General features: G+C 35.7%; 2 protein-coding genes across 2 annotated transcripts in view; one reads left to right on the plus strand and one right to left on the minus strand.

Annotated features, from left to right (window-relative positions):
• LOC129228033 (ras-related protein Rab-37-like) overlaps nucleotides 1-1905 on the plus strand; it is a 451604-nt gene extending 449699 nt beyond the window's left edge. The window contains exon 8 of the mRNA XM_054862662.1: nucleotides 1761-1905. Coding sequence (XP_054718637.1) covers nucleotides 1761-1773 — 13 coding nt within the window. The 3' untranslated portion in view covers nucleotides 1774-1905. The remainder of the gene's footprint in view (nucleotides 1-1760) is intronic.
• LOC129228032 (MIF4G domain-containing protein A-like) overlaps nucleotides 1-19891 on the minus strand; it is a 68254-nt gene extending 48363 nt beyond the window's left edge. The window contains exon 1 of the mRNA XM_054862660.1: nucleotides 19803-19891. The gene's annotated coding sequence lies outside the window, so the exon portion shown is untranslated. The remainder of the gene's footprint in view (nucleotides 1-19802) is intronic.
• Between the last annotated feature and the right edge of the window lie 5488 nt (nucleotides 19892-25379).

The raw sequence follows: 25379 nt of genomic DNA on the forward strand, positions 1-25379 counted from the left end.
TTTTTTTTTTTTTGAGCTTAATACAAGAGTCTGGCGCGTTTTCAAATTAAAAAAAAAAAATTAGTAACTATGTGTGCAAATTGAATATTTTATAATTTTTTACCAAACTAGGAAAAATCCGCCATTGCATCGAAATATTCGCGAACCCCCTTCTTGCACCTCGCGAACCCCTGGGGGTTCGCGAACCACCGGTTGGGAACCTCTGATCTATTGCAACAAAAATCAATAAAATACACATGAAACCAAATTTGATAGATCATATAAGCGTTTCAAAAAATGCGTTTGCTGAAACCCCCTCCGAAACAAAAGTCAGGTTACGGCCCTGGTACCATTTAATTTCAGTATTTTTGAAACACGTGACTGAATGATAAGACATCGTAGTCGTCAAGAGCCCTAAGTGACAGGAAAAAAAAAAAAACATGGCCGTTCGATTTTTCATCCACACGTGAACAATCCCTTATTAAAAATACCAGCTACAAAAGATTTGTTTTTAACAGCGTCAAAAAGCATTCTTTCCCCATTAACCTCGTAAGTAATCCCGTTACTTATCCTCCATGTACCCTTGGCACAGCTTCCTGTTACATTTTCCGACACAAAAGCTATCGGGAGCCGGTTGGAAGAACGCCTAAGAACAGCGTTTGTTTCGCGCGCGAACTCTACGTCTATCCCTTCCGTGCCTCTGATCACTACCGCTCAGTTTCCTCCTTTGTCGCTTTGATTGATTCGCCATATTAATGAGCAGAGTTCGTTGACTCGTATTGACAAGCTAAAACTGGACAAACTCTTATCGTGTCATTTGTTCGTCATTCGACGCTACCGAGATAATTGCTTGGATTGAAATGCCGAGAGATGAGCTTAAAGAGTATGAAGAGCATAGGGAAGAAAGGCGAAATGTCAATCTTTCCAGTGTTCACAAAGGCAGATCCAGACAATTTTCAAGGAGGGAGCGATTGTTTTTTACTCTTTACTCTTTGGAACTTCAAACTCTGAAAATTTCCGGAGAAGTATACTAAACACAATCCCCCTTACCTTTACGTAATCAAAGGTGTCCAACAATTGCGTTTCTTGGATTTCAATTTCGGAAAATATCCAGGGGGAGCTCCAGAGCCAAATTTCCCAATAGGCAGAGTAGGCAGCTGCCTAGGGCGGCAAATTTTTTAGGGGTGGCAAGTTTTTGCTTCAATCTCATTTTTTAAATTATTATTCATGAAAATAAATTATCAGTTGTTTTTTTTTTTTTTTTTTTAACTTTTTCCCCGAAACAGTGGCATAACTGATCCTAGTTTGTCGGCGGACTTGACCGTAGTTTTCGAAACCACAGAAAACGCGGTGTGACAGACTTCTGGCAATGGGTAATCAGTTTCATTTTTAGCTTGCGGCTGGGACGGAGTACATCCCCTATAGAAAACATATACTTTGATCTATACCTTCCAGAGCGCATCAGGAAGAGTGCTTCAGGTAAAACAGACATAACATCTGGTTTCCCTTAAAAAATCGATGTGGAGCACTAGAAGGGCTGAGTGACCCTCCTTCTGCCCTCTTATACCCTTAGGAGTGTTCATCACGAAACATTACTTAAATGTTTTAAGAATTAGAAAGTAATTTGGGATTATTACCTCTGCTCAGTAAGTTAGTTAAAACCTAATCCGTTTGGAAAAGCTTAAATAATGTTTTGTCCATCAATTTGTAGAAACTATTTATTTGTAGAATGAATCGAAATAATTTTTAAATTTTTAATATGTATTGTTTATATACTACAGGTGGACGCTTTAAAACGCCACAATTTGATTGTCTTAATATACGTATTTGAATATTGAAAAAGAAAGTAAGTAAACCGAAGGATTTCGAAATTACAGTGTTTTTTAGTGCTCAGCTAATTTTGTTCGGTTTCTTTGCTAACGAAAAAGTGAATTAAATTCTGTTTTTGTCAATTTAAATGCCGTTGTCACTGTCTTATGAAAGTGTTTAAAATCGAATGCAAAATTTCAGACACATAAATACTAAAAGGAAGAATATAATAGTAATAAATAGTTTTTGAATTCATAACGCTTTTGAAACGAACAAAAAATAATTAAAAAAAACTCTCCGAGCCTTGTGCAGATTTAAAACCCCATAGAGATTCAACATGCCTTACAGATTGCCTGAAAAGTTTCTGGTTGCGAGTTTTAATAGCAATCCAAATATTTGCAATATTTAAAAGGAAAAACATGTGCCGTATGTACTAAATGACTATAAGAAGTATAAAGAGCACATACATATATTTTTTTTAGTAGGTAGTAGTTTATAGGAGGCCCCGACTTCAAAAGGTTATTAAAAATTAAGAGATCGTATATAATTAGTTAATTATTAAAATAATTCATCGTATAGTATTTATAATCAGTGCTTATTTTATAATTGGGTGTTTAGTTTAGTTGATTATTGTACTGAATTGTAAAATGAATTTGATTTATATAGGTTTGGGTAGGAAATCGTATGTAAGTGTCCAATTATTTTTCAGTTTGTCTTAGGTTTTTAGTCGGTTCTTTTTTTTTTTTTTCAAAAATAATTTATTTCTGTCATAATATCCAACTCAGTATCAAACAATCTGTGAGTGAACAACAAATCACACCCTTTTTCCTACCCATTAAGGGACGATTTTTTTTTTTTTTTTCAAATTTATATGGGACCGATTTCGGAGTATACTCTTTCCAATAAAAAAAAGAATGATCCAAATCGGACTATTCTGTAAAAAATTATGCGTGGTCAATGGTCATAAAAAATTATATATACAGGTTGACTTGAGAACCTCCTTATTTTTTCGTCGGTAAAAACACCTTGGGATGCCTCTAAACAGGCAACAGAGAAGACGAGAATTACCAACAATTGGTTTAAAAATATGCAGGAGCTGAGCCCCCATACAAATCATAGCAAATGAGCCTGATTGGATATTTTCATAATCAGGGTCGTAGAGAGGCATCGTCAGCCTAGTCGGAAACCAGAGGTATTGGAGTATTAGCACATCTTATATCTTTAAACGAGCAATTCTTGTGGGTATATATATATTTCTTATCTCGGAAACGGCTCTAACGATTTGGATGAAATTTTGGATTTTAATTGTAGTTTTCCATTATAAGTTCATCTACATCAGTGTTTTTTCTGTAAAAACGCGGGTTTTTTTTTTTACAAAAAACAGTTTTTCAATATAAAGTCAAATTGAGTAAAGCCTTGAAGTAAACTGTGAGTTGACGCATCAGGCAGACGATTTGCAACCATAACAATGAAAATTTGTCTCTTCTCGCTTTAAAATTTTATACTTGCTTATTGTTGCCAGGCTTGGATAATATTGGCCACTTTGGCTAATTTCAAACACACTTGGCTGAAAACAAATTCAAAAGCATTATGTAAGTCGATGTAAGGCTTTTTTTCTTTTTTAAGTGAAACTATTGCTTGACCATCCTATTTTATTTTATTTTATTTATTTATTTTCTTTTTACACTTCAAATAGTTTAACATGTTTTTTAAATCACGCATCTAAATTTTATTTCGAAGAAGTGTATGTCTTGAGATTGTTTATGTTTTGTTAAGACAGTTGTTATCATTTGTTGGAATGGTTTGTGGATCATCAGTTTTGATGGATATCATACTGTATGTAGCATTTTCTGGCGTAAAAACTAAAAGTACTTATTCAAAAAGAAAATCTCGATTGGGATAAAATCGTGAAACGCATCGTAGTATGAAAGGAAGTATTCGATTAAAAACCGATTTCACCATAGCAAAACTAAGGTCAAAATATTTTAATTACTGATAAGAAAATTGTATAGTGGAAACAAACGTAACAGATAGTTTAAATCAAAATGTTGATTTAATTACAATCAGAATCTTCTTTGTTTGGTACTTTAGTGTTATAAGAAGGTCGAGTACATAATATTTCGTAAACGTGAAGCTTTTCAAGTATATTTGGAAAAGTATTGAACCTTAAAAAAAACACAATTTGACAAAAAATAATTCTTTTAAAGCCGAGCGAGGCTCGGTCGTCCAGGTACTAAGTATTGTTACAAATCCTGTAAATAGTAATTATTGTAGTAACGTAACCTGTAAATAGTTTCCCGTAATGAATATACAACCCCTTTTCATATGGCTAAAGTATACAATCCCCTATTCTTTTTTTCTTATTTCATTCACTGATTTTATCAATGGAAGTGTAGTTGTAGAACGTTGTAGCATTTTCTGGAATCTTTGAGAGCTCTCTTTTCGGTGTTATATAAACGGTTACGCTGGATAAACAGTTAGTTTCGATTGATATTTCGAACTGAGAGCATTTTTGCTCTGTTTATAGCGAGGCATTTCGCTGTGTTGTTTTCGTATTTGGAAGTAAATACGCGTGTAAACGTTGAGTTTACGGTGTTGTGTGATAATTGCTTAATTGCTGATGAATAATTTAGCAGTTGTTGACGATCTTTCCTGTACATAGTGTAAATAAATTTCCTGTGCTTTTATCAAGAACTGTGTCTTCATTTCAAGAAAGTGGAAGTCGCACCGAATCCGTTACAGTATTATATGAGGCTGGGAGAAGCAAAAAATATATAAGTGTCAAAATTAAAAATTTGGAAATAACCAATACAAATGAAGGTGAACCTCTCATCTGTTAGTAGCCCAGATAATCCTGCTAAGCATGATTTAGGAAAACAAATCAATGAAAGTCTACCTAGGACCGGAACTTTGAACGTGTTTTACTCGAAACTTTAAACAGTCCACGAACATCCCTTTGCTTCTCACTGCCTCATATGTTTTATGGGGAGACCGGGGCTCGACTGATAAGGGGTCCGCTTTGGCTCTCAGCGGCCCTGCTCATTATATCTTCTTGGAAACAGTGATCAGAATGCTTTTAAAAACGAGCTGATGTGTGCATCACATGACTTCCTTTTACTCCAATTTAATGTCATTTTCCCATTATTGGCAGTTTTAATGTGATTCAATTGTTTACTCTCTAAATATCACCAACAGTGGCCAATTGAAACCAGATTAAAATAAATAAATAAATAAATCGACAAAATTATCGCCAAGTTCGCGACAACACTTGGCGACCAAAAGACTGGCGATATATCGCCAAGTGTCCGCCAAATTATAACACCACATGAGTTTACATCGAAATTAACAATGATTTCCCCCCCCCCCAAAAGGGGCAAAAGACCCCCTTAGGAACATCCGAATGCAACCAAACGGGAAGATGCACAACTAGACCCCACTAGGAGTCTAAGTATCAAATTTCAACTGTCTAGGACCTTCCGTTCTTGAGTTATGCGACATACATACACATAAATACATACATACACATAAATACATACATACAGACGTCACGCGAAAACTCATTATAATTAACTCGGATGTCGTCAAAATGGATATTTCGGGTGTCTGTACGTTCCTAGGCATATATCCACGTGTGGTCGGGTTGAAAAAAAAACTCAACATTCATTCGGGGGTGAGCAAAATGGAAATTAAGGCCGATTTTTGGGTGAAATTTTTTTCGCGAATACAATGCTCCCTTTTTTGTAAAAGGAAGCAAAAAGGTCCTTTCTGGCTAAATTTAGCGAATTTTCTAAAAATTTCGCCCAATTGTAAGACCTAAATTTCGATAACGGGGAGACGAGGGCAAATGATTTAAGCGTCAAAAAACATGTTGCACTGATCTCTTTCAATCGCTACTTGTTTAAATTCTTTTCATTTCTGCACTCTGGGGTGAACCGATGGAAGGTCACTGTGACCTTCCAAAAATTTCCTCATCCGGCAAATTGAGTGCAATTTCAGACATTCCAAAAATTTAAGTTCGTGTCTGCACTTCACTAACGTATAGTCTCCCGGTTAGAACTTTAATATTGACTAGTGGCACCTGTACGGATTTGCCCGTAGTAGAAAAATAAAAGATCATTTGGTTAGCCTGTATATTTAGAATTATTGGATGCTGAATTTCTCATCAATTGGCTTGCCTATGTTACGGTTCCACGTTACAATAACTTGGCAATTTACTCATCCATCTTATGATAATTTTGCTCAGAAAAATGTTCTTAAAATTGGAATAGGAAAAGAACAAATTCGAATTTTCGAAAAATCGCTTCGAGGTGCACATCCCCGTGCTACAAACTAATTCTGTGCCAGATTTCATAAAAATCGGCTGAACGGTCTAGGCGCTATGCGCGTCACAGAGATCCTGACAGACAGAGAGACTTTCAGCTTTATTATTAGTAACTAGTGGTACCCGCACGGCTTTGCCCGTAATAGAAAAATTAAAAGGTCTTTTGGTTCGCCTTTATATTAACAAATAAGTATGGTGAATTTTCTCGCCAATTGGCTTGTGCCCATGTTACGGTTCCACGTTATGATAATTTCGTATCTCGCCAGTTGGCTTGTGGCCATGTTACGGTTCCACGTTATGATAATTTCGTAACTAGTCCATCTCATGATAATTTTGTTCTTAAAATTGGAATAGAAAAAGAACCACATCGAATTTCTGAAAAATCGCTTCGAGGTGCACATCCCCATGCTACAAACGAACTTTATGCCAAATTTCATGAAAATCGGCCGAACGGTCTAGGCGCTATGCGCGTCACAGAGGTCCTGACAGACAGAGAGACGTTCAGCTTTATTATTAGTAAAGAAGATTATGTTGAAAGTAAACTGCACGAAGGACAACGTGAGTAGATTTCCTCCACATCATATTTAGTATTATCTTATCCCCTAGTTTGATAAAAACCGCGCAAATTTAAGCTGAATAGAGGGGAAAAAGTCAGGCGTTATGATTCATATCTCAACTATGAATAAATTTCGAAATAGGCTATACGTCGTGATGGAAGCATGATCCCAGTTTTATCTACACGCGTCTCGCAAATGTTTTGGAGCTACGGGCTGACAAATGTGCTAAGGCCATAGACAGTGTTGCCAGATGGTCAAATCCAGATTTCCCCAGTTCCCTTTCAGCTTTTCCCCAAAAAGCGATGTTTTCTATCACAATTCCCCGAATTCAAAAATTATTTTTCCACTAATATTTTCATAAAATGAATCGACTCCCTCTAATATTTTTGTCTCTTGAAAAAAAAATTTTCCCCCCAAATAGCCAAATTTTCTTATAAAATTCCCCAACTTTTTTTTTTTCTTCCCATTTTCGCTTTTTTTTTTTTTTTTTTTTTTTATCTTTACTAATAATAAAGCTGAAAGTCTCTCTGGATATCGTCAGGATCTCAGTGACGCACATAGCGCCTAGACCGTTCGGCCGATTTTTATGAAATTTGGCAAATTATTAATTTGTAGCATGGGGGTGTGCACCTTTAAGCGATTTTTCGAAAATTCGATTTTGGTCCTTTTCTATTCCAATTTTAAGAACATTTTCCCGAGCAAAATTATTATAAGATGAACGAGTAAATTACCAAGTTATCATAACGTGGGTAGGCCAATTGGCGGGAAATTCATCATGCATTATTTGTAAACATACAGGGGAACCAAAAGACCTTTTAATTTTCTACTACGGGCAAAGCCGTGTGGGTGCCACACAAGTCATAAATACAAGCGCCTGACCGAGAGATAAGAAATAACCAAATATTTTTTTCTACTCGCATTTACTACTGTGCTTCTGTATGTACATTTAAACTATGATTTTTGTATATATTTATCCAAGAACATTCTTCATCACACTTATTTTTACCTTTTTCACGTATCAACTAGTTACTCACGCAGAACATTAATGCGAATTCCGTAGCATAATATTCCATATAATGCGAATTCCATAAAGTTGAGCAAAGCTTAAACCTGAATCAGCTGGATTCCGACCCTTCTGCTGTTTTGGAGGGACTTTGTTCGCACGGCTTCATGGACTTGGTATGATGTTTCTGTCTGTCAAGTGGGACAAGCAACAACAACAACAAAGCTTAAACCAATGCTGTTTGAAACAAACAATGTAACTACTATTTCCTGACGCGAATTTAAACGCGAAAAAAAAAAAAAAAATTCCCCGAGGTTTTTTCCCCCCAGGATTTCCCAAGAAAAAAAATTTTTCCCCATAGGATTCCCCTCAAAACTCATTTCCCCAGAAAGCACCAGATTTCCCCCAAAATGGGGAAATTTCCCCCAATCTGGCAACACTGGCCATAGAATTCCATTAACATGAGTCACAGTTAGGTCCGTCATGGGGGGGGGGGGGGCGATCGTCCCGGGCGGCAAATTTTGAGAGGGCGCCGTAAAGTGAGCTTTAGCTTCTAACTAGATATGTACCAAATATTTGGTTGGTATTCGAAAAACTGCATATTCGGAAGGCAAACCGAATATTCGGCTATGTCGAATACTTCAATATTCGGCATCCGAATAGTAAACCAATTTAAATGCTCGATAATTAGTAAACAAACATTATTACTTTCTTTTACAAAAAAGGAAGTATTGTATTCGCGACAAAAATTTCACTCAAAAATCGACCTTAATTTCCATTTTGCTCACCCTCGAATGAATGTTGAGTTTTTTTCTCGACCCGACCACACGTGGATATATGCCTAGGAACGTACAGACACCCAAAATATCCATTTTGAAGACCCCTGAGTTAATTACAACGAATTTTCCCGTGACGTCCGTATGTACGTATGTATGTGTGTATGTGTCTCGCATAACTCGAAAACGGTATATCCTAGAAAGTTCAAATTTGGTACGTGGACTCTTAGTGGGGTCTAGTTGTGCACCTTACCTTTTGGTTGCATTCTGATGTTCCTAAGGGAGTCTTTTGCCCCTTTTTGAGGAGAAATCATTGTTAATTTCGATGTAAACTCAAGTGGTGTTATAATTTGTCGGACACTTAACGATATATCGCCAGTCTTTTGGTCGCCAATTTTTGTCGCCAAATTGACGACAAATTTGGCGTTTTTTTTTTTTTTTTTTTTTTTAACTTGGTTTCAATTTGGCCACTGTTAGTGATATTTAGACAGTAAACAATTGAATCCCATTAAAATTGCCAGTAATGGAGAAATGACATTAAATTGGAGTAAAAGGAAGTCGTGATGCACACATCAGCTCGTTTTTCAATGCATTCAACGAAACAACACTCGAATGTTAAATAATTTTGTTTTATTAGTTATCAGTAAATAATCAATTATCGAAGAGATTAGCATAGCAGAAAATCAATTGCATAAATTTTAATTTCTAATGATGTTTTAAGCAACTTGGGTTTGTATTCATACGTAAGGAAAATACAAGACTCTTGATTTTTAACCATGGGCGGATCCAGAAGTTGTTTAAGGAGGGGGCGGTTGATCTTTTAGCTTATCTCTACCACGTATCTAATTTACACATGCTTGGTGGTTGGGGGATGGGTCACCCCACCAATTTTTATCTGAGACAACTAAAATATAGAGATGTATCCAAAGAAGTCCTCGAACCTATTTTTTCATTTTTCCATTGAAAAAAATTATTCTTAAATTGCTATTCGAACTTCAGTTTCATAGAAATTCCGGGGCAATGTTTCGGAATCTCCTCCCCATAACATGAGAGAAGGTCGTCTAAAACCTAAAACTGCGCTTTTTTAGAACTTCAGTTTCGAAAAATTACTGGACGAAAGTCACTAAACCCATTTTCCTCCCTAACACTGTCAGAAGTGTCAACAATCGCGTCATTAAAACTTAAATTTAGCAAAATATCCGGGAGAAGGCCTTAATGTCCGCTTTCCTAAATGTCGTCAAAGAAGGACAAAACTTGCGTTTTAGAACTTCAATTTGGAAAAATTGCTCATGCAGGGACCCTTAAGGGAGGGGCGATCGCCCCAATCGCCCCTCCCTTGTTTATGACCTAACATATTACCAGGATTTCATCAGTTATCAAAGCATGAATCAGGAAAGAGATTGATTATCCATTTATGCAGAATAGCAGATAAAAGAATAACCAAATTAGTCATTTACTATATTAACTTGTCTTTGATTTAGGAATGATTAATAATTGTACTAAATGTAGACAAATTATGGATGTGGAAATGTTGTTTTCATTTCCCAAAACAGATTGTCATTTGCTATACCAAATATGGATATTTCCTTCCATCAAAAGTCCTACTTTTAGTCAATGAAATTGATAGAACAAGAAAAATAAATAAATAAAAAAAGAAAGAAAGAAAGAAATAATAAATAAATAAATAAAGTAACACGGTCCCAGGAAATACTATTATTTTCCCAACATTTAACTTTTAATTAATCATTTTAAATATTTGATTTTTAATCCAAAATGTTTCATCGGGTGACGTCACAAGTGATGAAAGTCATCTTGAATCGGAGCGCGTGGTTGTGTTTTCTGGCAAGATGTCGCCTTTTAACGATTTTTTTTTTCACCGCAAGCAATTTATTATTCGAATGAGAATTGTTAGTAAAGTAAAATATTCATTTAGCAAAGTTTAGCAGAGTCCTGAAACTTGATTTTGATAACTCTAGCGATTTGCTCACTTGTGACGTCACAGCGAAAATGAAAACAACAGCTGAATGTTTCTAATGATTATATTTTTAAGAGAGAAAATAAGTCAAAATGAAGAAGGAAAAAAAGTAACTTAATGCATGTTTTCGACCATGCTCTTTCAGAAAAAATTATTTTAGAAAAATGGGAAACAGTTGGCATAAAATGGAAATATTACAGTTAAAAAAATTAAAAAAGTGTTGGTTATTCCGCCGAATATTCTGTATTACGTAATACATGGCATTCAGTGCATCTCTACTTCTAACACTTAGTCTTTAAATATTAATTCTTTTTTAAAATACTTTTCAAAATGCCAACACATAATCTTTATCTTTACTAGTAATAAAGCTCTAAGTCTCTCTGTCTGGATGTCTGTGACGCGCACAGCGCCTAGACCGTTCGGCGATTTTCATGAAATTTGGCACAAATTTAGTTTGCAGCATGGGGGTGTGCACCTCGAAGCGATTTTTCGAAAATTCGATTTAGTTCTATTTCTATTTTAATTTTAAGAACACTTTCCGGAGCAAAATTATCATAAGATGGACGAGTAAATTACGAAATTATCATGACGTGGAATGGGAGAGCGAATGAACATAGTCAATTGGCGAGAAATTCGTCACCCATTATTTGTAAATATACAGGCGAACCAAATGACCTTTGAATTTTTAACTACAGGCAAAGCCGTGCGCGTACCACAAGTAGATAATAATTATGGATTCATTTTTTTGTCTTACGTAATTTGACACCCACAAATTTCAGATCGTATGTTCAATTATACAATAAACAAAATACAAAAATATTCTGTTCTATTCACTGACCCGTTACTAGTTGTTAACGCGAATTACGCGGCTTGAACTCGAATTATGTTTCTCGCAATCACGAATAGCGATAGGACCCTACTTGTTGGGTTTCAGTTCTCTACTAATGGAATGAAATGGAGAAAAAAATCGCACCCGTCATATTATGAGTAGCGATTTTCTAGAATAGGTGATACTAAGCATATCCATGAAAAAAAGAAGTGTGCAATTATGCTATTCGGTAAATGGCCGCTTATTTTTTATTTATTTTATTTTTTTTGAGCAATCACGATTGCTTATTGTTCTCATTTGACTGTTTTTGGCGTGCTATCATTTTATTTTCCCACCGCCATCCTCCGCACCATCACCGTCGACCAGTGGCGGATCCAGCCGATTGTTTTGGGAGGGGCCATCCAAAATTTTTGAACTAACTCAGAACTTCCCAGAAATTTTATTAAAATGAAGTTTTATAAACTCAATTTTCGGTGTATCGAGACATTAGATGAGGTTATGGATTTAGGAATCTCCCTTGAAAATGCTTCAAAATTTAAATTGCCGAGTAAGTTTTGAAAATTAGGAAACTAAAAACGCATTTTGTCCATTTTTGATGATGTACCGAGAAAGGTCAGGTTTCAGATGCTGGCCCCAAAATAGTTTTTGAAAATAAAGCTTAGAAACCAAAATATTCTGTCATTATGAATGCTCTTATAGCTCTTCAGCTGTCCATCCCAAGATTGCACCTTTAGGTAATGTTTGCTTACATTTAAGGAAGAGTGAAGGTGCTTAGAATCCTTCCTTCCTGTAAATATTTTGCATTTGAGTCTCTAAAAATTCGATTTTTAACTATATTTATACATATTTTAGAAAGGGATGGAAAATTCGTGAGCTCCTCCAAAAACCTCCTTTTAAAGCTATCATCACGGTATAAACTAGGGAGGGAGGGGGTCCTATCAAAGATCGTTTGTAATTGAAGCTAAAAAAATTTCATTTAAGTTGCTTTTAAGCAAGTTAACTGATAAGGTCTGGATAAGCTAGTTTCCGTTCACATTTTTTCCAAATAAAAGACTTAAAATTCAATTTTTTGCTACACATCAAGGCATTTGTGAAAGGGCATGGGAAAAGCGGGTTCTCCCCCTAATTTCGAAATTAAAGCCATAAAAACGAAAATTTAGGCTCTCTTTGGTCTTATGAACAATAGGTATACTCTGAGAACAGCAGCATTTAGAGATCGTCCAAGTGTCTGTAGTTGGAATCAAAAAATAATGTAAAAGATGGCGAAAATTTTTGGAAATAAACATTTTGTTTTGAGGGTAGGGATATAATTTATCTCCCAATTAAGGCCTATGCTTCTTTTTCAGTAAAACACGTGTGTTAAATTTTGTTATCTTCTCGTAATTTTTTTTTCTTTTTTTTTTCTTAAAAAAAATTCCTACAATCACAAGGCTTTGGGAGGGGCCATGGCCCCCATGGCCCCCCTCTAGATCCGCCTCTGGCGTCGACCGGCTCCTCACGATGCTGCTCATATAGTGAAAACCGCCTCCAGGTTGCATCCATGTGCTACACACACGCGCATACATACACAGCTACATAAACACATACATTCACAAACACATACACACACGCATACATACAGACACCAACACATACACACACACAAAAACATACACACACATACACACACAACTACGCACACATTCATGCCTTCACACAGACACAAACACATATGCCTACACACACATATAATACCCCCCCCCCACACACATTCATACACACAACTACCCATACACTTATGCCAACACACAGACACAAACACACATGCCTACACACACATACCCCTACACACAAACACACATACCCCCACACACAAACACGCACGACCACATACACACACCCGTGATTGCGAAAAACATAATTTGAATTCAAGATGTCAAAATTCAAACTAGTTTTTCTTTTTTCTTTTTATTTCTCTTCTCTAATGCCTAGCCGCTTTCAACAACAACTCGGCAATTTCAACTTCTAAACAACAATTATATGAGAGGATGTTTGTGTTTAATCACAGCACAAGATCGAAAGAAGCGCGACTAATAAGCATCGATCTATTGCAGTGTTTAGCGTGAGTTATTCTAAAAATATATATATATATATATCGCACAGAAAAAGAATTTTAGTTTTGCAAATAACATTCTTTTCTCGGAAGATTTTATTATCATACGGTTCAATGATTTCATGCTAGGTGTACACACCAGAAAGGGGGAGGAGGGGGGGGGGGGGGCTTGAATTTCTCAATACCGTAAAGTGTCTTGTTCATTTTTTTTTTGAGCAATCACGATTGCTTATTGCTTTTATTTGACTGTTTTGATGTGCTATCATTTTATTTTCCCGCCAGCACCCTCCGCAGCACCACCGTCGACCGGCCGCCTCACGATGCTGCTCCTATAGCGAAAGCCGTCTCCAGATTGCATCCATATGCTACACTTACACTCATACATACACGCACGTACACACACACACACATACGCACATGCACACACACACATACGCACATGCACACACACACATACACACACAAACACATACACACACATACACCTACACAAACACATACACACACACAAACACATACAGACACCTACACATATACACAACTACCCACACACTCATGCCTGCACACAGACACAAACACACATGCCTACACATACCCCCTACACACATACCCCCCACACACAAACACACAGCCCCCCCCCCACACAGACACAGAAACACACGCCTACATACACACACTCGTGATTGCGAAAAACATTATTTGAATTCAAGATGTCAAAATTCAAATTAATTTCCTTTTTTTTATTTATTTTTTTTTTCAATGCCGTTTATAGTCTTCTTTCACTTTAAATTTTACTTCAAACATTTTTAATTTTGTAGGAGGGAAGCTGCCTGCTTTTGCCCCCTTCGGGATACACCCATGAGCTCAGCATTAACTATTTCCAGCTTTTATTGGCACCAGCAAAGATTATGGGCAAAGTCTCTATGATGTGTCCCACCAGGAGCTAAGCTTCAATTAACTCATTATTTACGAACTAGAAAGTCGCCCAACGCTCGTCAAGGTATAAAGGGTGAAAATTTCTTCTACTCTTCTATATTCAAACGAAGCAATTGCCTGTTGGGTGATATTTTGACAGTTGAAATTTTAACCCTAACTCCAGTGGATTAACCCTAAACTCCAGTGGATAGCGTTAATTTTCAATAACTTTTTTTATTCTCCATTTTCCTAAGATAATTGTCTTACCAGTAAAACAGTTGAGTTACCGGATTGAGTTCAGCCTTGTCACAATAAAACCTTTCCTACATGTTAAACATTTACGAAAACTATTATCAAATTATCATGCTGTGGCGCGAGTTTCATTGTTGAAACAAGCGGGTTACTCTATCATCGGATATTATTTACATGAGGAAAAGAGGATTACAATTATTATTTACTAGTCAAAATACCTGGCGATACCTGGGTCAATAATAATAATGGGAAACAATCGTTACTGTCATTAGTTTTCTGTTTTAACTGTATACAGGGCTTAGGGCTCTCCAAATTTCTTAAGGTAAAAACTTATCTTTTTTTGGAATCAATTTTAATTTTCATTCATGATTTTATCATAACTAAAGAAAGAAATCGAGTGATGCAGTTTTCGGAGGCATTCCCTCGGAAAATTTTCGAAATTGTAGCCAAAATTTAAGACAATCCGTCATGTTGGCGAGAGGAGGGGAAGTAGGGGAGGACGCTCCGGCGGAAAAGTTTTGAAGTTGTCACTTTAAAAATATGCAGTTTCTGACGATCTTTGGTAGTCATTGTGGAAGGAGTTTTCTCCTCAGTTAAATAATTGGGACAGATAAAATATTATATGCCAGCGATTCCCCGGCGGAATGGTACCGGTTTCCGGAAAAAAAAAAAAAAAAAACTCAACTCTAATTTGAATTCCGAAACTTTGAATTCAAATTATGCTTTTCGCAATCACGAGCTGCGACAAGACTCTACTGGTTAGAGTTATTGTTTCTAGAAATGGCTCCCCCCTCCAAGCATGTCCCTCCTCCTGGGTGGTTACGTGTGTATAGTTGTGTGTGTAGGCTTACGTGTGTGCACGTAGGCGTGTGTATGTGTGTAAAGGCGTGCGCACGTAGGGGAGTGTAAATGAGCATGCGTGTGTAGGACATGGACGCCACCGCCCAGCAAAAGTGGATTTCGGGGGACAGTGGTCAGGAGCAGCCGCGCCGCCGCCGGTGGACGGTGGTGCTGCAGCCCTGGTCCAAGCTGAAAAAGGAACCGGAACATCAAGGACTGTCAAGTGAGAACAATAAGCAATCGTGACTGCTCAAAAAAAAGACCGATCCTGAGTAAAGGATATTATTATTATATCCGAAAACCAGTAATAATAATACCCTTTACGACATTTTTTGCGCAAATTTTGTGATTGATTTTCGTAATTATCTAAGCATTTTTACCAAAATTTATTACTATGCATAATTAATTTAATAATTATACTTATCTTAACATTTAAAAAATTTTTTGTGATAGTTCTTCAAGTAAAGTTTAATTTATGTATTTATTTATTCATTTACTATCATTATTGTTATTATTATTTTCTGAAAAAGAAAAAAAAAAAAAGACCTGTGCGCAAATGTTTTTCACAAGTTTTTACCGTACCCCCAGAAATGGCGTATCAATGAGCTCTTGCGCTCCCGGTGAACTTTAGGAATATAACCCACTAAAAGGACAAGTTCATTTTAAAAAAATCGATAAATCATAACAGTTAAAACTTGAACTCATAACGCAACATTAAAGTGTTCGTTCTTAAACCAAAGACAGGGCGCTTTTTTCAGTTCAACTTATAAAATGCATTTACCCCCCAAAAAAGTTAGTTTTGAAATTTTTGTTTAAAAACACGAGCTGTTGTCTGACGGTTAGTTTGAAAAATGTTTCTTTTCTATAGAAAGTTATAATACCGCCCCGTTCCCGAATAAGAATGACCGGAAAGCTGTCCCTCACCCCTCCCAGATATACAAAACTTCTTCTTCCTTTTTTTTTTTTTTTTTTGAGCATTTGTTATTGTTTTTATTTTTCTTCTGGTTCTGTTCTCCCCAATTTTCCACGAACTAATTATCAAAGTACACTTGAAAGGCATAACTTTTTTTTTCGAAATAATCTCGGCAAATTGCGCCTCTTTTGCTGTTACGCCCCTGGCGAGAGCCACTCCTGCCAACCCCTAGGTACGCGACTGACCCCCAGTCAAAAGTTTTAAAATAAACTTATTTATTCCTTAATTTTTTACAAAAAAAAAAAAGCTTAAGTCGAAAAAAAATATTATTATTTTTTAAATCTCCGGGAGTGGAAGTTTTGTTTTTTCTAATGAAAAAAAAAAAAAAAGAGGAAAGCAACCTCACTGGTCCCCGAATTAATTTTCAATAAGCTTTCGTCGGTCCGCGGGTCAAAAAAGATTGAGAAACGATGTAGTATACAATAATCTTATTTGAAAAATGTTGCAAAATATTTCCTTTCTCATGGAGAGATAAAATGCTGCCTCTTTCCGAAAAAAAAGGGATCATCCAGGGCGGAAAGCTGTCCCCCACCCCTCCAAGGTACGTCACTGCTGCGCAGAAATATTAAACTGACCCACGGAATGCGTTTTACATGCAATTTTTTTTTTTTTTTTTTTCTTTTCTGAGTATTAGGGATTGCTTCTTCTTCACTTCCAGTTCCATTCTTACTAAATTTTTTTTATTAAAAAAAAAAGTCCTTACTTAAAAGTTATAAATTTTTTTCAAAATCGTCTTGGCAAAATGCCGCTCCTCCTGCTGTTGCGCCTTTGACGAGATCTAAAGCCCTGAATCGTAGAATAAAGTAGCGACACGTCCGCCATCTTGGGGCTAAACGATGCTTTCTTCTATGTTTGCTATGGTGAAGAAGCGTATTTTGCTTCTTGATTGTGGTTTCTTATTAACTCCATGTTAATTCACAATCAAGAAACACCACATTCAAGAAGCAAAACAGGAAAACAGACTACTTTACCGTAGCAGACACAGAGGAAAGCATCGTTTAGCCCCAAGATATCGGACGCGTCGCTACTTAAGCTACGATCTAGGGCTTTTACGAGATCCATTCCTGTCAACTCCTAGAGGAAAAAGTACATTTGTATCAAAAAAATCCCATGAACCAAAATCAGGGGCGGATACAGGAAAATCTTTTGGAAGGGGCACAGGAAATTGAATACCCCCCCCCCCCCCGCCTTCGATGTTTCATAACAAAGTTTTGACGACTTCATTTTTAAATGTGCGTGTTTTATTTATTTATTTTTTTTATAGGATTCCTTAAGGTCAATTAATCTACTTCTAAGTACATGAGTATTATGCACTAATATACTTTGAATGTGGACGGAATACATCTTTAACGTTTCAAGCCATTTAAATACTAAACCCAATATAATGTCACCAAGATGCTAGACAATGTCATAATGATTATAACACGAGGGCAAGGTTATTAAATAAACCCATACCTCTCTTGAGTTTTTTAAAATCAATTTAATCATAACTTCATAATATATATAAGTTTCATTGAAGAATTCAGAAACTATTTCTGTGTGAATTTCAAAACAATTGCTGATTTGTTCTTAAAGCCATGATACAGTTGAGATAACATATTTTGATACTACATGCCGTTTCTATTAAAAATCATGGTTTTTCTAAGAAACTACCACATGATTTATTTCATTTTGCATCTTTTATTAGCTGAAAAAGAAATCTATTATTTCGCAAATAAGTTCCCGGATCAAAATGACATTTTAAGTGCGCCTACACATTTAAAAAAAAATGTTAATTAATGGACGAATCGTGATAATGCGGTCTCTTGAGTTTGAAGCCAATGAGTTAAATGTATTCTGTAACTTTGGGCCTCTGACTCCAGTAATACTTCTTTAGCAAATAAAAATGCTTTTATTCAAAATATGCTGTGTGTGTGTGTTTTGTGTTCTTTTTAATTAGCTACGTAAAAAAAGTGCAAAGGAAAGGTCAGTTAAAAAGCAATAAATAAAATAGTGAAATTACGTAATCCTTTGGGGGGGAGCACGTGCCCCCTGTGCCCCCCCCCCTAAAATCCGCTACTGACCAAAATACGCACTTCTAAGATTCGTTACAGAGACAAAGGAGAAGAGGTACAGGGTCATTCAATTGAATTTGTGTGTGTGTACGTTTTATTACTAGTGTCGCATGGGGAGGGGAGATATTAAGGGCTATATCTCCCTCTGAAATTCAGGTATTTTTGTTTTTTAACCGTAGAAAAGGACCAAGATTCGTCCCATAATGCAAGGTCAGCACATTTGTAAAGCCCGTCTAAAATGAAAGAATTTTCTTAGGCGTGGAAAAATAATTCAGGCTCTTAACTTCCGATTTAAATTCTTGACGAAAATACATCTTTAAGTTCAGTTAATAAGTTTCTCGGAAGGCATGGCCGTTACATGGTTTTAAATATATATATATATATTTGAAGGCCTGTTATTTAGGGGGACCAATTTCCCCGACTTTTAGAAATTAATCTAATTTACGTAAATGTGAGAGTGGTTCTTATTGTTTTTTCAATAAAGCATTATGCATTGAGTAATTGAGTATCCCTTGGCCTAGACCCTGGGAATTTTTGAAATAGGGGTGTGTGTTTTTATTGATTAAATATACAAAACAGAGTCATAATTACAGGCCCGTCATTTGTCAGAAGGGGGAAAATATCGCCAGAGGTGCGTACAGGGGGGGGGGAGAAGGTCTACTTGTTGGTCCGAGCCTAAAGGGGTGAGTGAAATATATGTAGAGACGTGGGGGTAAACAATATGGAGGGGGGCCCGTAAATGTCATCTGTGACGGGCCCTAAAATTTCTGTGCACGTCCCTTAATACCACCCTCCTCGGTTCTACGTAAACAATGCAGTATTTATATATAAATGGACGTGTTCTTTGTTGATTTTTCGAACAGTACATAATACACACTCGAGTTTTTTCCCTTTGCCTCCCGCACCCTCTCCTCGAAAAAATGTCATGACGTGCCTGATGATGTTACTTGCGTCTTAAATCACTGAGAATATATTATCGTTACTCGATTACAACTAATAAAAATCTGAAAATGTAAAAAACTGGACTATGAACAATAGTGACTTTAGAAAGACAAATAAAAAAACATAAGTAAAATAAAACTTCATGCTTTGTTTTCGGTATTCTTCCGAAAAGAACAATTCCCAGAACTAAAAGGGATTGGTTTTTAAATTAATATTTCTTGCTAAACAAAGGATTAAATCGTTTCTGCACCGGTAAAATTATACATTAACTAACCTAAAATCTTCTTTTAACAAAAAAAAAAAAAGGAGATGAGGGAGAATGGAAGATGTGAAACGTTTTAAGTAAAAAAGAAAGATGTTTCGCTATTCACATAGCAGAACTTTTGCAAAGAATTTTATGATAAATTTTGTGTATAAAAACGTAGTGGCAAACAAATACATTTCTATCGAACTCCCAATCGAGAAATAAAAAAGTACGGACTTACCGCTATTTATATAGCGAAAGGCGTGAATTCCTCTAAATTTAGAAGATAGTTGCGCCAACTACCTTCCTTCGTCGTTCATTGCCATATCTGACAGTCGAGCCTTCCCTTCGAAGACACTTGGAAACTTTTCCGGAAGTAAGGGAAAAATATCCCTACGGCTCCTGTACATAGGGAAAAGTCTCCCTTACATTCGCGCTTCAGCATGAGTAGTTAGATCAGTGATTCCCAACCTGGGGAAGATCGAACTCTTCTAGAGGGCGATAAATTTCTGGGGGGCGATAGGGGGGGGGGGGACCGGTGTTCGGATACCTGGTAGTGGAAAATTCTTGACCTTTCAAAAACTATATTTATTTTAACAAATTGGTGCACAATTCAGAAATATCTTTCAGAATACCTATGTTGTGTAATACCGAACCAAGCATATGGCACGTCAAATAAAAAAAAAGTCGTTCCCAGAAAATAAGGCATGTATGATTTACAGCTACAGCTCAATCAAATCTGTTCGGATAAAAAAAAATCCCAAGAGCGAAAGTTAATATTTTTTATTTTATTGCCGTTTTCACGAGGAAGAAAATAAAATCTTGTAAGAACTGTCTGACCGTTTGCCAGCATATATTTAACGCCTGAAAAGTGGATGGATGTGTGTAGGAATGGATTTTTGCATTTAATTATCAGTTGTCATTCAGAATCTTGCAATCAGCGCATAAACCTCCTTACGTAGTTTCTATTGATTGATTTAATTTAGTGAATTTCTGTTTAATTGTGCATGTTTCGGCCGTAAAGAATTTATCCTGTTTTCGACTCTAAAAAAAGTTGAATCGTGGATGATGAACTTCCTGAAGAAAAAAAATTTAATTTTTACTGATCACCTTGATCAGTTAAAAAAGAACAATGAATCAAGGTTTGCAGATTTGATCAACTTACAAATTTCTGACTGGGTTTTAGACCCATTTAGTTATGAAGATGTGGATGAACTGGAGAACTCTTTGCAGACAGAGTTTATGGATTTGAAATTTGATTGTGAATCAAAAATTACTTTCAAGCAATATGGTAACGAATTTTCCTGGGTGAAGCTTATGGGTACTTACCCACAACTTTGGAAAAAAGTTGAACAGCTCCTCATCTCATTCCCCTCAACATATTTACTTGAAAGAGGATTTAGCTCTGTAGTGCAGCTTTTCACGAAGCAAAGAAATAGATTGGACATCTGCCTCAAAGGGGAACTCAGATTAAATCTCTCTAATATAAAGCCAGACATCAAAGCTTTAATGGAGTTCCATCAAGCACAAGGCAGCCATTAAAAAGGTAAAAAAGAACAAATCTTAACAGTTTAAATTTTCAATTTTTTCCGGATTTCAATTTTAAAAAAAAGCATGTTACTGAAAAATGTATTATTTTACTTTTGCTAAGTATATAAATGACGTTGGTTAATTAAAGCACTCCAAATTACGTTTTTTCTTTTTGTTTTGGGGGGAGGGGGAAGGGTTAAGAATAAAAAATTCAGTTTTAGAACTAATTATTGGTTTATTATGCATTTTTTGGAGCTTTAAACTAAAATTAGGCGTTCAATAACATTAATCTTCACTAAAATCAGCGCCATTTAATTTGTGTTTTTAAGGGAAGAACGTGGGGGGCGATAGGTGTAATTTAACTTCCAAAAGGGGCGATGGGCCAAAAAAGGTTGGGAACCACTGAGTTAGATGATTAAGTGCCATTTTTTCATTGAATATTTCAGCTGTGTGCGTGTTGTTTGCTGTTGCTCAGGGGTGCCCACCAAGGGGGGGAGGGGTTATGGCACAGAATACGCCATTGAAATTTTTAGGGGAGTATTTTTTCACTTTTTTGGGGGGTGAGTGGGCACCCCTGCTGTTGCGTAATGTCGAGTAAACCTTTAATAGGAAATGAAAAAAACAATGAAACTTATGAAATTAAACTGTTACTGTACTCCAAATTGCAGAATTACTGAAGACTGCATTTCAGGCTCGAGCTCAATAATGCTTTTTGGAAATATTTCGTCATTTCAAAAATTTCCAGCGGGAGGGAGGCAAAGGGCTTGTATTCAGTACATTTCCTAGGGGAAAAACCACCCAAACCTGTTTTTGTGGTGGATAGGGACCGCATAAAAAAAATCGTTCGAAACTTCATGAGTAGCCATAGAAAATAAATTTCGCAACACAGTTAAAAAATGCTTTTTTTTTATGCGGTGGATAGGGTTCGCAAAAAAAAAGTCTTACGCAGAAAACAACACAAAAAACTTAGGAAATAACTAGGAATTGCTTCTTTTAAAGGAAGTCAAAATAAACTAAGTGATAATTATTTTGCCGAATTGTCAGGCAAAATTTCTCGAAGAAAGAAATATTGGGGGAATTACAGTGACTTTCAATCAAGATGCCCCTGTGGTCACTTGAAGATAGTCAAACCTCCACATATCGAACTTCTACATATCAAAATTTTCTATATATCGAAATCCCAGCAAATTTCTATGTTCATTACATAGAAAAATTGTTTCTATATATCGAAAAAAACTCTATATATTTTTTTCAAGACATCCGTAGATTTTTTTTCTTCCCACACTGTTTGTCTCATGAAAAATGAACGTTAGGGGAGAAAATTATGTTCACTTAAGGTTGCTACAAAACTCAAGGAATCTGGGGTTGAGAGGTGTGTAGGTAGGTCATTGTTTTGTTCTGGAATTCTTGAAATTCCCTCAAGTTTATTTCAAATCTTAGTTGTAACCAGTAACATTGTAAAATCAGTTTCAAGTTCTCCCTTTTGTCTGTTGATTATCATTCCTAGTCTTTTTAGCTGCAGTAAAAAACATTCAAGTTAAGTAGAATGATTTTTTACTTTTCTTTCGATTACATTGTCAAAACGAAAATCCCCTAATGTTGCGGATCAAGTTGAATTGTTGAAGAATGAAGATGTATGAAGGCGCAAAAATGTAATTTCTGTTATTTTTTTAATTATTAACTTTTATTTAATTCGATGCTCGTATTAATTTGAAATTTGGTTTCATACAAGTAAATTAACTTTATAATGTTTTAGGAGACTTTTAGGATAAAATAAGTTCGTTTCTATGTGTCGAAATTTCTATACGTACATAGAATTTTTTTTCCGACCATTTGCTACTTCGATATTTGGAGGTCCGACTGTACTACCTCGCACTCGTTTTATAAATAATTGCGTCAATTGAGTCCCATACTGATTGAATTTTTCTTGCACCAAACAAACAAACAAACAAACAAAAAAAAAACATATTAATAAAAACAAATAGCACTAAAACACAGGTTTGAGTGTGCAATTAAAACAAAAGTGAATCATTACACTGTTTCAAAATCAATTCGGATCAGACACATGAAATATAAACAATTTTTCATGGACCCCCCCCCCCCTGGAAAATTTTGAAATGACCAAACATATTTTGCTTTATCTGCATAAAAAGAATATTTGCACTATTTTAAATTTAAAAAAAAAATGACGTAATTATTTTGAAAACACATTAAAAAAAAGTATTTGCAAGTTTGTGCATTTATGTGCTGCTTTAGCTTCAAAACACAAAATACTTTCTCATTGAAATTAGAAACTCTTTCAATTCCTTTTAGTTTGGAAGCACTTTTTGGCGTTTTCGTCTTGAATTTTGCTTGGAAGTTCTTTTTGCCCAAATTTTTCCTTATTAGGGCCCACGTTTCTAATATGACTGAATCTCTTTTCTTTGCAGAAACTGAATAGAAACGCAATTTTTTTTCTATTGAGCAATCACGATTGCTTTTTGTTCTCACTTGACTGTTTTTGGCATTCCTATGATTTTATTTTCCCACCAGCACCCTCCGCAGCATCACCGTCGACCGGCTCCTCACGATGCTGCACCTCTAGCGAAAACCGTCTCCAGGTTTCGTCAATATCCTACACTTCACGCATACATACACGCACCTACACACATATACATTTATACACCTACACACACAGGGTTCATACCCTTTAGGCAGAAAAAAATTCAAGCACTTTTCAAGTACTTTTCAAGGTAAAAAATTTTGTTTTCAAGGCAATATCATAAATTTGTACTAAAAATATTGTATGCAGATTTCATTTACTACAAACTCATAGAAATAAGGCAATAAGACAAAAAAGTATAGGAAAACAAAATTGCTTTTTCTACAAGGAGAGACGCTTTGATGAAAGATCTACTGCGTTGAAAGTTTTTCTGAAAATGTTTGAAAAGTTTGGTCATAAAGAGAAGCAGATACCAAGAGGTTTAATTTTGAGGTTTTTCAAAGGTTGCAGCAGTCAGAGGTTTGTATATTTTCTAGAATCAGCAAATTAATACTTAAAAAAAACCTTTCATAAGTGCTTTTAACTTTTATGGGAAGAAACTAAAATATCCAAGTTCAATGGCATTGTCAGAGAGGAGTTTTTGAAGTCACTCCCCCCCCCCCCGGTTTCAACATTTATTTCCAATATCTATACAGTGGTTTATTACAATATAAGGGCGGTTAGGACAAAAACATTACCCAGAAAGTTATTTCAGTTTGCACTATTAAGTTCTAAAAATATTAGGTTTGCAAATCATTTATAAGTATGCAAATCAATTATTCGTATGTATTTATTAGCTGTTCAGCCAATAAGGCATTTCCACTGTCCTCGAGTAAATTTAAAAATTAGGAAATAAGAAAAGTTTATGAAAGTCCACAGTCCAGTCTCTACACCTCAAAATATACAAAAGCAGCTTAAGCAGTGATAAATACTCTGAATACAAACTTGAGCCTATTCAGCTTTCATTGATTAACTTTCTATAGACAATAAATGTGCAAGTTCAGATTTATAGAGCCATATTTCGAAATTGAAAAGATTCACAAGAAGTTGACATATATTATGACAAAAGTAGTTTTATTTTGGGAAAAAATGGGTTATTGTTGAAATTAGAATTTAAATTTAGAAAGGCAATAATATTCAGGTGTAATTGTGATTTGTGAATTCATAAAAAATTACCTGAAAGTTTCAAAGAGCAAAATGGGGCGAGGGGGGGGGGATAATTTTTAAAACTAAGACCTCTATTACTTGAATATACATATGTACAACAATAACTTTTGCTATGCATACAATTCATAAAATAGTTTATTAAGTCAAAATATTCTGCATAGAAATACCATGCCCAGTGCCTGCTGATAACCAGCAGCAGGCACTGGGCCTAGCTAGGCTGGTACTGGTCAATTTATTAGATCCAAATGAAGATGAATGACCTTCCTTAAGCTATCTACCCCTTTGCTGATTAAAGCCTCTTTCAGTAAGCTCCAAGTACCCACAACCTTAATAAAGTAGTAATTTTGAACATTTGAGGAAAAGGGGAAAATTAGAGATATAGGGAGGTAAAAGCATAAAAACGAACACTACTGGATTTCAAGTCAATAATCATAACACAACCACCCCTGTTTTACACTTTATTTATTTTAGCAGACATAAAAAAATGATGTACTTATAAATAAAATTATATAAATCAACTTTATATTTAAAATACAAACTTTAAGTTAATTTGTTAGCTGCTCAACTGCTGAAATTTAAATTTTTTTCAAAAAAATCTGT

Source organism: Uloborus diversus, chromosome 8 (assembly GCF_026930045.1).
Source record: "Uloborus diversus isolate 005 chromosome 8, Udiv.v.3.1, whole genome shotgun sequence".
Classification (NCBI taxonomy): Eukaryota; Metazoa; Arthropoda; class Arachnida; order Araneae; family Uloboridae; genus Uloborus; species Uloborus diversus.